Source organism: Cricetulus griseus, assembly GCF_003668045.3.
Source record: "Cricetulus griseus strain 17A/GY chromosome 1 unlocalized genomic scaffold, alternate assembly CriGri-PICRH-1.0 chr1_1, whole genome shotgun sequence".
Classification (NCBI taxonomy): domain Eukaryota; kingdom Metazoa; phylum Chordata; class Mammalia; order Rodentia; family Cricetidae; genus Cricetulus; species Cricetulus griseus.
In genome coordinates, this window is record NW_023276807.1 from 131,139,325 (window position 1) to 131,157,617 (window position 18,293).

Below are 18,293 nucleotides of genomic sequence, written 5' to 3' on the forward strand. Positions count from 1 at the left end.
TGTATGCATGTTGTTCGGGGAACAACCTCAGCATTTGTTCCTTCAGGTGGAGACCATCTTATTGATACTGTCCTGCCTTAGCCTGGAATTTGACAAGCAGGCATGGCTGGCTGGCCATCAAACCCCCAGGGATCTGCCTGTGTCTGTCTCCCTAGTGCCAGGACCACAAGCATACACCTTTGTGCCCATCTTTTTTTTTGGGGGGGGGAGTTCTGGGGATTACTCAGATCCTCATGCTTGGAAGGCAAGGACTACACTGCTATCTCTTCAACCCTGGACCTCCTTTTCATTTTCTTTTTAAGTTTATTCACTTTGATTCTATGTGTGTGGGTGTTTTGACTGCATGTGTCTATGCACCATGGGTGTGACTGGTGCCCACAGAGGCCAGGAAGTGGTCATCGGATCCCCTGAAATTGGTGTTGCCAATGGATATGAATTGCCATGAGGATGCTGAGAATTGAATCTCGGTCCTCTTGAAGAGCAACTAATGTTCTTAATCACTGAGCCATCCCCACAGCCCCTTTTCTTTTTCTTTTTTGTACTTTCTGTATTATGTATGCATGTATGTATGTAGGCAGTATGTATGTGGGTCTTATTGGTACTGTTCTGCCTCATGTGTTCTCTGACAAATGGTGGTCAGAGGACATCTGTGAGGAATTGTTTCCCTCCTATACTTTGTGTGTTCTGGGGATCTACTCAGGTCATCAGGCTTGGCAGCAAGTACCCTCACCCACTGAACCATCTTGCCAGACCCAGCCTCTTTTTTAATATTAGATTATTCTTCTGAAGTTGGTTAGGACTACCTGTTCCACTTATTTTAGAATGCGCTAGCTTCACACAGTATACAGAATTTTTGTGGCCTATTTTGCTTAAATTTGTGGGTTTTTTCTTTCTTACAGGTATGGCTATCATATTACCAAAGCTTCATATTTTATCTGCCATGATCAAGGGACCATTCAAAAATTATTTGGAAACCTGAGAAACTATGATGGGAAGAATAATTATCCCAAAACATGTGGCAGATTTGAAATCTCTGCTATCAGGGACCTTACAACTGGCTATGATGACAGTCAGCCTGATAAAAAAGCTGTAAGTGATTCACTTTGATCAACTAATTTATTTTGCGTTTACCATTTCTACAATTGAACAGATCCATTTACTCACCTGGTTGGTTAAAGCTGACTCCGGGCACCTAAACTATGTGGAAAAACTAGGAATCATGGGCTAGAAATTCAGGTGACCTTACAAGTCACTTGGTGATAAATGACATCCAAAGCCATCCTTTCACATGCAAGGAAATTGTGACTCAGAAGGGCAGTGACTGGTGAGGGTCCAAGTGGAGCTGAAACCTTTTATCTCTGGACCCAGCTTTTCCTCTTCATCAGCACATGTCACTCCAGAGAGTATCTGAGTCACATAGAGGGTGTGTGACTAGCTGGGTATGATGACATCAGTAAATCTTTAAATCCCTACACTTGGGTGATCAAGGCAGGACCAGCAGAAGTATGAGTCTAAGGCCAGCCTGAGCTATATCATGACAACCTGTCACAAGCAAACAAACAGTGCTGAAGGCCACCCTGGGGGTTTTCATTGAGTAGGTCTGAGATAGGGACAAAGAATTGGCACATCTAGTAAGGTTCAAGGTGACTAGATGCTGGCCCACTCTGGGAGAGCTACTTGTTTTCTGATTGGCCTTGTTCTCTGACTGCATGTGGCCTATTCACTGTAGGGCCCATGCATGTTTGCATTAAGATCTCTCTTAGAGCCAGAGGTAGCAGAAGTGTTTGCTTATGACAGGAAGAGATAAATTACATTAAAAGGATTATGGTGACATATGACACCTTATTGCCATACTGAAACAACCAACTTGCAATTGTTTCTCCTGGTGTGTGCCACAGAACTTTTTCTTCTGCATGGAGACAAAGAATACATTTAGTAGCCCTGTCCTCATGAATCAGATCTGAGCCTTAACTATGATGGCTAGTTATTACTATGACCTTGCTCAGTATATTCTTCAGAGGGCTTCCTACTGTCCATAAAAGTTGCATTTCCTATAACTGGTAATTGCTTTGTCTAGATTTCTATGCCTCTGTCACTAGTCCTTCCAAAAGTCTCCCACCCCCACCCCCAATGGCATTTCCCACTGCTCTCAGGTCTCAGCTACTGTATGGACTCCAGTCTGTGTCCATTGGCCATGCTCCTTAGCACCCCATATAGCCTGTGCCTACTGTCCTCTGGATAAATGCACAATTGTCATCTTCAGAGTGCCATTTGCCAAAGTTGGAGACTCTCACTCCTGGCCTTATGGCTTCTTCCTATATTCATTTTTCTAGATCACATCTAATTGCTTCCTGTGGTGGTGGAAGTAAATTTGGGGAGGCTGTTAGGTCTGAACATGTTTTGCTTTTTGTTCTCACACTCCCCAAACTCAAAATTTGAAAGCATTGTTTTTCGGTGCCCAGGCCCTGTGTTCAGCATCTGCTTATCTATTCAATGAAGAATGGAGTCCATGTGTGATGCTTACAAGGCAAGGACATTAACAGCATAATTATTATTTCTTTACAGCCAATCTTGTTCCCCCAATGAGAAAATTTCTCTCTAAACTCAATGTTCTGAAATTGCACAGTGTGTTGGTTAGCGTTTCTCTTTGTTCAGTGTTGTGGTTACTTATTAGATGTGTCAGACTTTTCTGGTACTGCAACAAAATATGTGAGAGAAGCAATTTAAATGATGAAAAGTTTATTGGGACTCACTGTTTTGGTCAGAGGTCACTTGGCTCCATTGCACTTAGGCCCGTGGCAGTGTAGAAATCTGGCAGAGAAGGGAACGGTAGAAGGAAGCTGCTCACTTTACTCGGTACAGACAAGAAGCAGGAAAGAATACAGCAAGGGGCCGGGGGCCAGGCTCTCAGAGACCCACTTCCTCCAAGGAGTCCCTGCCTTCCACAGTTCCACAACTTCTCAGGACTCTACTAAAACTCTGCGTTATCCGTGCATTAAACCGTCGATTAGGTCAGATCCTTAAGATCTAACTTCATCTGGAAATTCCCTCACAGACATGCCAGAGTGTGCTGTGTAGCTTTCCTAGTCACGTCTCACTTAGATCAAGTCAGCCCTTAGAGTGGGTCTTCTGGTCTATGGCATCTTTTCCTTTAAGTCTCAGTTTCCTTGGTGATATATCAAGGAAAGGTGGTGGTTGACTGTTTTCTTGAAGAGTTCTTAGGTAGATCTGGATCTCCAGTACTGATACCCTTCCTTCCCTCTTTGTTTCTTCTTGTCCCACTTTTCTCCTTTTTTGAGGGGTTTTCTCAATTTTTAACTTTCAGTGTTCCTGTCAATTGTTAATTTCAATTCTTATTACAGTTTTTTCCAGAATGACATCCTATTGCTGTTTTTGTATACTGTAGCTTTCTAAAGATTATTTTTTTAAAGGCTAAGATTATTTTTCATCTGTATAGCCTTTGTTCCCTCCAATTTTAGTTTGTTTGTTTTTCTTATTAGTTTTGGGCTTATTTACCCACTTATTCCCTAGGGGGTCCCTCAGTATCCTTTGCATACTCACCTGGTTGTAAGGTCTGTGTGTGCATGACAAATGATCTAATGCACTTTGGGTTCTTAAGTAGCAAGACAACATTCTAAGATTGACCTTCATTTTGGAGCTATTGGGCTGGTCCAGGCATGACCCTAACTGGTTTCCTAAGGGATGTAAATTGGCTTGTCAAGGTCCTAGAGTGTGGCTAGGGGCAGGTCTGGAATGTCTCACCGTGTCATCATACCCTACACTCCATACATGGTGCCTGGTGATGCTAGTTCCTAAGCCTTTTTTATTCAAACACCTGAGACCATAAGCATTCCTTAAAGGCCAAGAAGAGCTGGATCCCCTGACTCCAGAGGCTAGAAGGGAATGTCTTGGAGCATCTGATAGCTTCTTTTGAATCCTGTTTCTATGTTTCATACCACCTCACACGGACCCTTGGCATACCTGGTACTTCAAAGTCTTGAGCCCAGCTGGACTTCTGCAGAGTAGTGTCTCTATTTCCTGTTTCTGTCTGTCTGCCCCCCAGGGACTGGGACCCCACAATCACATGTTTCATTATACCTTTTCTAAATCTTTATCTGTTTCCTGTCTTACATGATTGAGTCATCTCCACACTTTGCCCTTGTATTTATGAAAACACATCTAATGTTAACTTTAGTGTTGCTCTGAAGTTACAACTATAAATACATCTGTCAGTTTTATATCAGAAAAACAAACACACACACACACACACACACACACACACACACACAAACTCCTTATGAACCTTTTTTTTTTTTTTTTGCCAAAGTTTCAGTTTGCAACATTGAGGTATGATTGAATTATTAAGCTGAAATATTGTGTTTTACTTTGAACAAAACCTTGATAACTTCTAATAAATTTATGGAAGTAGAAAACTGGTCTATGAAGTTACTTTATGTTCACTCATTACTAGGACTTTGTTCTCTGACTTTCTGAGGAATGTCCTTGTAGCCAATGTGCTCGTCAGGTATGAATTTTCTTGCTTATCTGAGATGGTATTCACTGGGTCAGAATAGCTTGTTACTGTCTAAGTGTGTGACATGTACAAATTACTCTCTAGATTCTTCCTACCAGCAAGAGCAGCCAAATGATCACCTTTACCTTTGCTAATGGAGGTGTGGCCACCATTCGGACCAGTGGAACAGAGCCCAAAATCAAGTACTATGCAGAGCTGTGCGCTCCCCCTGGCAACAGGTATGGTAGTTGCGGTGACTTATTTCTGAGATGTCCTAGTTCTGCTCAAGTGTTAAGTAAAAATTTCTTTTGTGTAGCTTAGTTAGAAACTGTGCTGATATCATGTTATTAAAGACAACTTAAAATTTTAAAAATTAGCTGGCATGGTGGCTCATGCCTTTAATCCCAGTACTCAGGAGTCAGAGGCAGGCAGATCTCTGAGTTTGAGGCCAGCCTGGTCTACAGAGTGAGTTCCAGGACAGCTAGGGCTAATTTATTTAAAAAAATAAATAAATTTAATTTTTTTAAAAAAGAGGAGTAAGAGGCTTAACAGTGACTCTTAGACTTGGCTGCACACCATCTGAGGAGTTTTCCAAACTTGATGCCTGTAGCTCATCGTGAAGTGCTGATTTTTAATTATAATGGAGTATGACTTAGGAATCAAGGGTTTCTTTTTTGTTTTTTGGGGGGGAGGGTGTCTTTTTGTTTTGTTTTTGTTTCTTTTTAAGATTTTCTTTCCTTTTTCTAATTATGTATATGGAGGAAGGAGCAGACTGTGCCCTTGAGTGCAAGTGCCCTTGGAGGCCAGAGGCATGGAATCCCCAGAGCTGGAGTTACAGACAGTTGTGAGCTGCCCTGTGTGGGTACTGGAAACTACATTCTGACCCTCTGCTAGAAATTAAAAATTTTTTTTTAATTAAAACACACATCCCAAACAGACAACCTCTTGAGGGGCAGGAGAACTGGTTCAGTGGTTAAGATTACTTGCTGCTCTTCCAGAAAACCTGAGTTTGGATTCCCAACACCCATGTCTGTATCATGCTTGCTCACCTGGAGATGGTGGGTGGGATACTCCAGGGTCATAAGCCTGTGACCTCAGCACACAGTTGAGTTGGGAACCACAGTGTTCTTTTGAACTTGAATGCCCGTGGTGCGTGTCCTTGGCACATGCAAATGCCTTAGCCATAGCTAGTTAGTGCTGATTGGCTGGCATTTATTTGACCAGGATATGGCTGAGTATCATGATGTTGCCTTTAAAGGTGATGTAGCCAATGCTCTGGTAGAAACTATCCATAAAGTCATGTATACAGTTTAGAATGTCACCAACCACATTTCAAAAGCTTAAAAAGAGAAGATAAGGTGAATTCCAGTGCTTTATTTCACTTACCTTAGTACATCCCCAAATACTATCATTACAATATATAATCCATGCCAAAAAAAAAATAGCAAAATATCTTCCATTGTCTTTTAAAGACTTTTAAGCATCCAAATCCACACTAAGCATACTCACACAACATATCTCAATTGGAATGGTACATTTTTATGGAGGGAAGTGTTAGTTTTAAATTTTTGAGTAAAATTTTGACAAAAAGCAGCTCACTTTTTAAAGAATTCCAGGTTGCCAATATTCAATTACTAACTAGTGTTCAGGTATCAGTGTTTCTGTATGATTAAGTAATAAGCTATTGGCACGGTATTGAGGCAGATTTTCCATGGTTGTCTTTGTGGTTTCATCCCCACTTACCATATTTTGTTGCATCATTCTTCCAAAAGGCCTTTCTTTTTTACTATCCTATGATATGTACATGATGTTTCATAATAGTTTTCTTTATAATAATAATACTATTTAACATGTCAAGCTCTATGCCATTTATACTTTCATGTGGCTTTTTAGAATAGACTCCGTTGCAGACATTTATAAACTGGGGGAGCTTTTAAAAACTGTCCTTGTGTTAAAACCATTGAAAGGTGGCTCCTCTTTATTAAAGGGGCTTTGGGTAGGCATACTATCACAGCTCAAGGGGACATCAGCCTACTAACAAGCAACAGCAATAAAAAACACAGCTAAGATAAGCGTAAGTATTAATAGACTTCATACCACACATTTCATTTATTAATAGAATTATCTAACCTATGAATTGGTTAGAATCAAAAAGCCTTTCAAGTCTAGGTCCTGCTATTTAAAAACTGCTTTTATTAGGGAAGATATCTTTTCCAGCTTTTTATTTCTAAAAATTTTTAGACATAGAAATATCAAAATAATTTGCTGAACCCTTGTGTTCTTCACCTAGTCTACAAGTTGGCAAGTATGTATGAGAGAAATAGCAAATGTCTTAGTATTTGCAGCTTTATGGTTCTATTGTAGCTACTCAGCTCTCCTGTTGAAGTGTAGAAACAACCATATATCTATCAATGAATGGGCATAGTCTGTATACCAATAAAACTTTATTCACAAAAACAGACAATGAAGCATAGTGTATACCAAATATAGCCTTTGTGGTATGTCTCTACTCAATGATATTTTATTCCTCTGAACCATTTTAAAATAAGTTATAGACCTGCTGATACGTCCCTCCTAAATACTTAATTGTACACCGCCTAAGAACAAAAGAACCCATTGTTATTATTTCCTGGCTGTTTTCAAACAGTTACAGCAGAAAAGCAGAGCCAGTGGACTGTATGTAAGGGGAAATTTGTTGGTGGGAGTGGGCTTACATGACAATGGGTAGGCAGGCTGGAATTCTTGGGCATGAGGTGAAGTTGCAGATGTAGATTAAATTTTGAATTTTATCCATCCAGGTCACCAAGGGTAATTGCCTCCATTTAAAGTAAACCATTTGTAAGTGGTGTCACATCTCCAAATCCTTTCACAGCAATGCCAAATTAATATTTAAATAACCAAGGATTGTCTGTAAGCTTAGCCTGGTCAATGTGAATTCAGATTTTCTCTGAAGTCCTCAAAATAGCTGCTTTTTCCCCAACTCAGAATTGCATTGAGAAAATGGATCACTTCTGTTGTCATTTATTTTACACTGGTGTTTGGCATGGTTAGAGAGACACTTTAATGTCCATTTCCATAAAGTGATCCACTGAATTTACACTTAGGAAATAAGGGTTCCTAACCCAAGTTTACATAGCCAGGTGGTGTGTCCTTGTTTTTAAAATATTATTCAATAGTGCCACACTTTAAGGGTCAAAATGGGTCATTCAGATTAAGATGAGAAATAATAAGATCAAACTTTATTTTTAGTAATTATTGCATCACTAAATTCTATAGAGTGGAAGGAGTGTCTCCCACCCATTAAACATGCACCTTGGGAACATTAACTCAAAGAACAAAGGAATCAATACATATGACTAAAAGATTTATAAGGGAGTTAGTAATTGGCTAATGCACAGAGCTTGAGTTTTATGCTTTTAACTAATTATGACCATATTTGCCTTACTAGAAGTTATTTTCTTCAAAGTATATTTGTGGAGGACAAAGAGACCAGTATAATTTGCATGCATGTATGAGTCATAATTACTGTATATGTTGTTAATAGGAATAAAATAATAATAATGATAGTGCTTTTCGTTGAGGCCGGGTTCTGGGCTAATTCCTATATACAGTATATCTCACTATGTACAATAACTCTCTCGAGAACTTAAAGTCTTTATACCAGTTTTACAGATGAAGCATTTGTGTCTTAGAGAGCCCAAGCCACTTTCCCAAGCAGACATAACTAATAGAGACAGAATTAATGTCTGCAATGAAATCAGTTGCCTTTATTATACTATTGTTAGTTGCAATACAAAACGATTTTAGCTGATTGCAGGAATTGTCATCTCCTTTCGGATAACCTGCATATAAGTGTTGCAGGTGGTCAAGAATGAAGTAATAGTGTAACACCCCCGGGAGCTCAGGCCCCCATGATCTCAGCCCAGGACCATGGACACCCCAATCACCAGGCGGAGTCGAAAGCTTGATGCAAACTGCACTAGGTTTTATTGTAGTTGTTTAACAAGCTAACCCCATGTTAGCTCCGGTCTTTCATCCACCCACCATGGCGGATGGCTAGAAAAGGACAGCCTGAAGCATCTGCATAGAGATCTTATAGGACAGCATAAGGGGAGTGTCTAGGGGTATGCACAGGCTCAGGATTGGTGTGCCTCCAGGCTTGCCCTGTGTTGATTGGTCAACTGTTTGTTATGGCCCAGAGGCCCTCCGAGGGTGATTGCTATGCTCTGTGCGTTATTGCTGTGCACTTGTCCGTAAAGCACACCCAGATCCTTAAAGCATAGTACCACCAGCTAACTTCTGATTGGTTTCTTGCCACGAGGCAGGCATCTAACCTAGTGACTAAGGCAAGGTCAGACAAGCACGTGTTCGGCTGTTATGGCTGCCGAAATGGGGAGCTGGTCCCTTCAATAGAAAGTGTGCGAAGGGTTAATTTCCAAACTCAGGGGTATGCTAACTCACATTAGACTCTGTAAACTGCTAGAAATCCTACAGGCTTGAAAACTTGGCTTTCTTTTTCTTTTTTCTTTTTATCTTTTTTTGGTTTTTCGAGACAGGGTTTCTCTGTGGCTTTGAAGGCTGTCCTGGAACTAGCTCTTGTAGACCAGGCTGGTCTTGAACTCACAGAGATCCACCTGCCTCTGCCTCCCGAGTGCTGGGATTCAAGGCGTGCGCCACCAACGCCCGGCAAAAACTTGGCTTTCTTAAAGGGATCAGTTTCCCTATATTTTTGTTTATCCTTTAGTTGTGGTGTTTTTTGTTTTTTGTTTTGTCTCATTTTGCTGCTGGTGGTGGTAGAGCAATAAAGATTCAACACTGTGACTCACTTCCTACATGTTATAGAAATAAGTTTGAGAAAAGACAAAGACCACCACCCGAACTGAAGTGACTTCCAGGGCAAATCTGACTCTCGATCAGAAGACCAAGCACAGGGAGACGGGAAGTGTGACTGCCTTCTCCCCTTTGCTGGAGTCTGGCTAGTTTTAAAAGAATGGGCACAAAGGAAAGGGGAAAGGGCTCTCTGCTTAATTCAACTTCTGTAGGCCTTTGTGTAAACAAGGGTTTTACAGCATGGGGTGGGGCATTAAAATATTTGCAGACAGGTTTTACAAGGTGGGGGCAGTGAAAAGATTTGAATTCCTTGTTAAACACAGGTTTTATTGCGAGAGGTCCCGGGTTCAAATCCCGGACGAGCCCCCAAAATGTTAGACCCCCGAAAACTCAAGTATCCGGGGTCTCAGGCCAGGTTCGCGGTCACCCCAATCACCAGGCGGATTCGAGAGCTTGCTGCAAACTGCACGAGGCTTTATTGTAATTTAACGAACTAACCCCATGTTAGCTCGGGTCTTTCACCCACCCGCCATGGCAGACAGCTAGAAAAGACGGCTCCTAAGGTCTCCCCAAAGATCTTATAGGGCAGCGTAAGGGGAGTGTCTAGGGGTACGCACAGGCTTACGCACAGGCTCATGATTGGTGTGCCTCCAGGCTTGGAGGGCTTGCCCTGTGTTGATTGGTCAACTGGTTGTTATGGCTCATAGGCCCTCCCAGGGTGGTTGCTATGCTCTCTACGTCATTGTCGTGCGCTTGTCCGTAAAGCACACCCAGGGTCGTAAAGCATAGCGCCACCAGCTAACTTCTGATTGGTTCCTTGTCACAAGACAGGCATCTGACCTTTTAGTGACTAAGGTTCCTTGTCACGAGACAGGCATCTGACCTCTAAGTGACCAAGGCAGGTTTATGGCAAGCACGTGTTCGGCTGTTATGGCTGCCAAAAGGGAAGCCGGTTCCTTCATTCCCCCATTTTCTTTTTTGTAAATTCCAATCATGGAATTGCTGTCTCTCTAGCATCCCCATCAGGGAGTGATAGATATTGACATCCCCATGCAAGGGAGTTCCTTTTGACTTAGCATTTTAACCAGGGAAAATGGACGGCGAAATTCCTTTCCAAACTGCTTCCTGCTGACTTTGGGACGAAGTTAGGGACCCCAGAAGGTTGAAATGCTAGTCAAAAGCAAAAAGGAATTTAGGCAATGGGGAATTTATTAGGGGCTTCTGGTTAGCAGACACTGTTGCAGAGACAGGGGGTGTCCATATCAGCTGAACTGGTTCACATCCACAGCAAGTCTAGGGCTCGCAGTCTACTTAGAACAGCCTGTAGTGAGTACTGATACTCAGATGTCTGCCAGAAGCAGAAACCTGTTTAAGACATGTTTAAACTAGGAACAGAGGTTAAAACTTATTTACTGAAGCCCACAGTACAGAAAAAGCAGATATCTGGATATCTGTTTAAACAGCAGGAACATACTTAGCAAAAACTACAGATTTGGGCTATAAGTATGTATATTTTTCTTCTGTCCAGAGAGCCAGGTATGGATTGGACAGAGGTGCCTTTGGCCTGATGAAAAGCCCTTTAAGTTTGTACTTAGATGACAACCAAAATAAACTTAAAAACTTTGAGCTCGTGCCTGAACAGTAGATAGTTACTATTTTATCAGCTAACATACTGACTAGTCTATAGTGGATCTGACTGACTGATGCTGTCAAGCTGACAACCAGTAATATTTTAGAGATCTGAGAAGGGTATATTTTGTCCGAATCTACTAAAAAGTGACAGAAGCCAGTTAGAAGCTAGTCTATATACAGTTAGCCAAACCCAAGTTTCTCTATTACCGCTGGAGGCAGGTGTCTCAAAGACCAGCAATCCTCGCCAGGCCTATACTGTGAGAGTTTTTTTTCTCTCTGTGGAAGGGGGACATGGAAAAGACTGACCTTGTTTTGTCTAGGCAAAGGGGTGCAATCAATTTTCCAGTGTCCAGCAGCTTTGTCCACATTCTCGGCTAGGTTCTGGCAGGCGGCAGGTATCACATCTGAGCATCTCGCTCACTGGTCCAGGTGCAGGAACTGAGGTGCCTCGTAATCTTCTTTGGAGACTTTGGGTCACTGTCAGGATCTGGCAGTCTGTCTGACATTTTAAACTTTAAAGATAACAATTTAAATGCCATATTTTGAAGATCTCTGAAGCATTAGAGGTCTGTTTTAGTTGCTTTCCTTAAGCACACAAGAAGCACACAGGTGGCTAGGTAAGGTCTTATTTCTGTAAATGATTTTTAGTCTGACTGTAACTGGTTTTAACTTAGTAAAATGTTTGAAACAGCACAGCTGAACTTAAAACTGCATAGAGCTACCTTATATTCCTTAAACAGTAGCTTAACTTCTTTCTGAGGCAGGGTTTTTCTGTGACTTTGGAGCCTGTCCTGGAATTCGATCTGCCGGACCAGGCAGGCCTTGAACTCATAAAGATCCATTTACCTCTTATTTCCGAATGCTGGGATTAAAGGCGTATGCCACCAACGCCCTAAACTTAAAGGTGTGTGCTACCAATACCCTAAACATAACTTCTGAAAACACAAACTGTAACAGATTAGCATCTTTTATAAAACAAGAACTTTACATTGTCAGGCTTTGCTTAAGAATAATTTTAAATTGAAGCTCTTTAAGTACAAACATTAATAAAAACAAACATTTGAAAACTGGTTTTAAAAGAAATTTAAATTTCCTTAAGGTCTTTCTGTAATATATAGAAGCATTAACATTTTAAATCTTAATTGAAAAACTTGTTTCTAAGATGGTACTTTTAATTTCCATGCGGTCATCTTTAGTCAAGATGGCGGTTTAAGTATTTTTTTTTAACTTTAGCAAAATGGCGACCAGTCAAGTCATGTGACCAGTTGGCCATGTGCTGGCTAAACCAGGAAACAACATTTTAAAACAAGTATACATAAATTACTTGAGAAATAAACAGGACCTTTTTTTAAAAAACAAAATCAGCTTAATATGATTAAAATTTTAGACATGAGAAACCATAGCATAGTTTACATTTTTTTTTAACTTGTAACAACCTTTTCTCTGACCTTCGACAACTTTCCTTTGACCTTTTACAATTTATTTTAACCCTCTATAACTTTCTGTAACAATCTTTTTCTCTGACCTCTAACTTTTCTCTGACCTTTTACAACTTGCTTTAACCCTCTATAATTTTTATCATTTGCTGTAATTCTCTATAACTTTTTAGTTTATTTTTCTGACTTTCTTAGACATTTTTAGACAATTTTCTTTTTTTCTTTCCCTCTTTATTAAAGTTTTTTACATTTTTTTCCATTTTTTAGTCAACATAAAAATTTTGTCAAAGTCCCTTTTATAATTTTTAATAACTTTAAGGCCCCCCCCTTTTTTTTTTTTTTGAATATCCGGATCAGGACAGATGGTTCATCTGCCTGAGCTAGCTCCATGTGCTCAAGGCAGAGAGACCTGGGGTGGGGGTGCTGCTGGTAACCCCAGACCCTTGGCCAATCCAGGGGTGGGAAAAAGATTCCTGCGGCCCCCCTGCATACCATGTGTGTGGAGCACAGAAAGACGGGTAGCAGATGGCGGCCTTGTAGCCATATTTCCTCAGAGCAGGGAAACATCCGCGACAGCTGCTGGGGCAGAAACAGCCCTACTGGGCATGCCTCATAGACCCGCAGGTGGGAATAGAAAGGGGGGTGGCGTGGTGGATGATAACACAGAATAGACAGGAAAGAATAGACGCCAACCCAATCCGCCCGCGCTGCTTATAAGGCAATGGCGCGGGAAGCCAGGCGGCAGAACCTGGCGGCTAACTGAGGCGGGTCCAAGTGTCCTTGGCCCGAGTCCATACCTCCTGGGTCCTGGGTGTCCTCAGAGCAGCAGTCTGTCCTCCAGCGCATCTGCCGATCACAGTTGAGGTGGCGCCATGTGCTCAGAGAAGAAAAGACCCCTGACCCCCTGACCCATGCATGCCACGTGCATGGGCAATGTGGGACAGAAAGAGATGCTTAAGAAACACATAACACAAATGACAGCACATTAGACAGCACAAACATTAGACAGGACAAACCGCGGCAAAGAAATGGTGCCCCAAACCAAAATTACAACCAAACCTTGGACTTTCATCCAGGGTGGAACCAAGGTTCTCGCAAGTCTGCTTACCCTATGGTTCAATTACAAATTCTGCGCAGATCAAATACAAATTACAAATTCTGCGCAGATCAAATCAAGCAACCCTCGGACTTTCATCCAGGGCAGGACTTCAGGGTCTTCCCCAGAAGTCCGAATTACAAATACAAATTCTGCGCAGATCAAATACAAATCATGGCACCAAACAAAACAGCAAGAGACAAAACAAGAAACATAGAACATTGAACATATATAAATTGCGAGCTCTAATCATCTTACCTCCAAGATCGAATCCACTCAGGTGAAGGGTGGTCGCAAATCCCGGACGAGCCCCCAAAATGTTAGACCCCCGAAAACTCAAGTATCCGGGGTCTCAGGCCAGGTTCGCGGTCACCCCAATCACCAGGCGGATTCGAGAGCTTGCTGCAAACTGCACGAGGCTTTATTGTAATTTAACGAACTAACCCCATGTTAGCTCGGGTCTTTCACCCACCCGCCATGGCAGACAGCTAGAAAAGACGGCTCCTAAGGTCTCCCCAAAGATCTTATAGGGCAGCGTAAGGGGAGTGTCTAGGGGTACGCACAGGCTTACGCACAGGCTCATGATTGGTGTGCCTCCAGGCTTGGAGGGCTTGCCCTGTGTTGATTGGTCAACTGGTTGTTATGGCTCATAGGCCCTCCCAGGGTGGTTGCTATGCTCTCTACGTCATTGTCGTGCGCTTGTCCGTAAAGCACACCCAGGGTCGTAAAGCATAGCGCCACCAGCTAACTTCTGATTGGTTCCTTGTCACAAGACAGGCATCTGACCTTTTAGTGACTAAGGTTCCTTGTCACGAGACAGGCATCTGACCTCTAAGTGACCAAGGCAGGTTTATGGCAAGCACGTGTTCGGCTGTTATGGCTGCCAAAAGGGAAGCCGGTTCCTTCATTATAGTATTTGATGGACTTGTTAATATTTCTTGCACCGTGAAGAGGCTTCTGTCTGGGCCCTTCCTGAGGGGGCAACTTGACTTCTGTGACCTGAGGACAAACAGCATCAGGAACAGCCGGCCAGGGAGACTGAGGGCTTCACTGAGGTGTGGTCATAGTTGAGCAGGATCGAAGCATGAGGGAAACTGGGAACGTTTGCTCTGTGGTGGTAGATACAGGCAGTGTAGATCCCTGGGGATGCTAGCATCAAAACTGTGCTTCTTTAAAATTCTTAGAAGAGCAAAGAGGAATTTTGTTTATTCCTTGGACTGGAAAACCTTTAGGGAAAATAATGCATATTGCCTCCTGGGATTTTTTTACCTCCTAAGTCAACAAATGTGTTCCCACCCAGAAGTTCATGGAGTTCTGTGCTTTTCTGAATTCTACCCCTTTGAACTTTAGTTTCAGTCTCATTGGGTCCATGAAGGGAGTATTTTAAAATACAGTGTGAAGGGGCTAGAGAGATGGTTCAGTTATTAAAAATGGGAACTGTTCTTACAGAAGACCCTACTTCTTTTCCTAACACCAGTGTTCAACGAGTCACAACCACCTGTTAACTCCAGCTCCATGGGCAACTGTAGTCACATGCACAAGTGCACGTAATTAAAAATTAAATCTTTAAAGTACACTTACACGTGTTTTAAATTTTTAATTTTGCTCTGCAGCTGGGAGTAGTGGCTCAGACTTGCAATCCCCAAACCCAGACCTCAGGAGGCTGAGGTAGGAGCACTGTTGTGATTGCAAGGATAGCCTGGGATACATAATAAGATACCGCCTCAAAACCAAATCAAGGTGTGCTGTGCTAATGCATGCTTCTTATTTAGCCTCTGGGAGGCAGAAGCAGGTGTGTCTCTGTGAATTTGAGACCAGCCTATTCTACATTGTGAGTTTGAGGTTAGCCTGGTATGCATAGTTACTTAGTGAGACTGTCTCAAATATGTGTACTTGTTTTGCATTAGAATAACCCATTAATCTGAATTTCTCTCTCCCCCTTTTATATTTTTCAGTGATCTGGAGCAGCTGAAAAAGGAACTAGATGAGCTAGTCAGTGCCATTGAAGAAAACTTTTTCCAGCCACAAAAGTATAACCTGCAGCCAAAATCCGAATAAAATACTGAAGCATTGGATATGATTACATTTACCTCCAATTAAGTGGAATTTTTTTTGTTTTGTTTCTTTTGTTTTGGTTTTGATTTTGGTTTCTTGAGACAGGATTTCTCTGTGTAACAACCCTGGCTGTCCTGGAACTCACTTTGTAGTGAGTCAGGCAGGTCGTGAATGTGCAGAGATCTTACTGCCTCTGCCTCCAGAGTGGTGGGTTTAAAGCTGTGTACCACCATTCTAGGCTGAACTTGATTTTCAAAGCAATGTACTTGAGGGCCAAGTGATTTGGATAATCACCACAGTATTTACATGTTTTTAACAGCTTTACCTTCCTTGGGGTTTTATATTTTTGGCCCCAATATTGAATGAAGAAAACATGACCAAACCCAACAAACTAAAGTCTGGGCATTATCTGAATTTTTTAAACAATGATTTAAAAAAAATTAAAAAGCAGATTGTAAATAATATGCCTTAATTTGCATATACATGTCTTCTGTGTAATTCTTTGTAGTTGAGATAGACAGAAAACCAACATAGTTATAAGTTCCAGACTGTTGTGTCTAGGATAGCCGCTTTATAAAAATATTTATATCTATGTTTCTATCAGTTACTTATAAAGTAAAATAAACAAACCAAATGAGGTAATAAGGCTTTTTTTTAAACCTAAGACTTTTAAGTTTTAATAATATTGTACACGTGCTAAGAAGAAAACCAGCTTAACTACTATAAATTCCCTGAAGGAAGAAATGAACCCACCGATGTTGAAAATTTTACTAGACTGAATAACTGATTTGAATTTTGTTTGTGGAGAGTTAGATGTCATAAATACAGTACCAAGTTATATTGGGCTAGCTTTAGTTCTGTCAATAGCCCTTCATATCCTTTGGTTTTGTTTGGAGTGGTGGAGAGGTTGAGACAGGTCTCATTGTGTAGCCCTGGTTGTTCTAGAACTAGCTATGTTAATGAAGCTGCCTCCAAATTCTCAAATAGAGCCACCTGCCTCTACCTGCCAAGCCATGTCCAGCTCTAACATCCTTTTGACTGTCAGGGTAAACGTCCAAATGTCTTCTTAACTGACACCCAACATCTACCAGTCCAACACGGGCACATCATCAGCTAGGGCCCAGACATATGTCCTGTAGTCCCCACCAAGGCATTTGATTAATGTCTTGACTCATGACTTTCATCTGTTCTGTAATGAATAAAAGCCCATGTAACCAATTTCTTGTTGGAACATGGTATTGGTATAACATGAACCTGTGTTTCTGAGCCATGGTCCGGCAACTGATCCTGAGTTAACTCTCTTACTCCTCTTGAGGTGCAAGCTATTTTTCATTGTCATTGTGTGGTGGTTTGAAAGAAAATGGTCCCAAAGGAAGTGTGGCTTTGTTGGAGGAAGTGTGTCACCGTGGGGGTGGGCTTTGAGGTCTCTTTTGCTCAAGATATGGCCTAGTGTTCACACTATTGCCTGTTGCCTGCAAAATATAGGACTCTCAGCTACTTTTCCAGCACCATGTCTGCCTGCACACCACCATGCTCCCTGCTGTGATGATAATGGACTGAACTTCTGAATTGTAAGCTAGCCACCCCAATTAAAGGTTTTCCTTATAAGAGTTGCCGTGGACATGATGTTGCTTTACAGCAATAGAAACTCCAAGACACAATGTATTTGTTGAAATTCATGTTGTCTCTCTAATGAAAACCAAACAACTCGGACTTTTCAACTTGAAACATAGCTTTTTTTGTGTTTTCCTCTAGCACAATTTAATGCAACTTTTGGTCCTGAGGCAGCAGGTCCATGAGGAATAACTGACCCTTCTATCACTTGTTATATGTGTGGTGAATCACACCAGAGTCTGTCTGGAAGTACTAGAGACCCAGCCGTGTTGTGGTGGGGCTCACGGTCACTCTGCTCTCCACTGCTGTGGTAGGGTTTCTTTTCAAGTCACATAGAAGCCTGGGGAAGGCTTCTGTCTGATCAGACGAATGTCAAGGGCAGGAAATACTTGGGGAAGGAGCAACATCTGAAGAAAGAATCTCAAACCTGAAGTTCAGCATCAGCAAAGGTGTAGACAAGATTTGGGGATGGTGAAAACCATTCGGAGGAAACTTCGGGGTGCACACACACACACACACACACACACACACACACACACCTCCACCTCCATGAACAAATGGCTCTCATCTGGATTTCTAAGAAACAACATGCTGTGGTATTTCTTCCCTTCCCCTGTTACTACATAATATACGGTAACACCACCACATGGTGCACACAGCTTGGAAAAAGGCTCTTGGGTTTCCACTTTAGCCTGCTGAGCTAGCCTGGTGACCCTGGGCAGGTTGCTTAAGCTCACAAAGCTTTGGTTTTGTCTTTTTTTTTTTTTTATCTTTTTAGGGCAGTTTTCATTTCACAGTAAAATTGAGGCAAGCATACAGCAATGTGTGTAGACTCCTGCCCCCACACACACCTAGATCTACACTTAATACCTTCCACTAGAGTGAGTGTGTGTGTGTGTGTGTGTGTTATGACCGATGAACTTATAGTCATTAGCACCCAAATTATAGAAACAGTGGTTGCTAGGCATTGGCATTGAGGGAGGAATGAATAGGCAAAGGTCAGAGGACTTTAGGACAGTGAAAGTCCTTTGTTGGATTCTATTATGATGGATACATGCCACATATTTGTCCAAACCAGACTGTACCACACCAGGGGTGAGCATCATGTAATCTATGA

At 41.8% G+C, this 18,293-nt stretch overlaps 1 protein-coding gene across 1 annotated transcript in view; it reads left to right on the forward strand.

Annotated features, from left to right (window-relative positions):
- Pgm2 (phosphoglucomutase 2) overlaps positions 1 to 16,811 on the forward strand; it is a 36,617-nt gene extending 19,806 nt beyond the window's left edge. The window contains exons 12-14 of the mRNA XM_027390721.2: positions 900 to 1,089; positions 4,619 to 4,752; positions 15,463 to 16,811. Of these exons, the coding sequence (XP_027246522.1) occupies positions 900 to 1,089; positions 4,619 to 4,752; positions 15,463 to 15,565 (427 nt within the window). The 3' untranslated portion in view covers positions 15,566 to 16,811. The remainder of the gene's footprint in view (positions 1 to 899; positions 1,090 to 4,618; positions 4,753 to 15,462) is intronic.
- Positions 16,812 to 18,293: the final 1,482 nt, after the last annotated feature.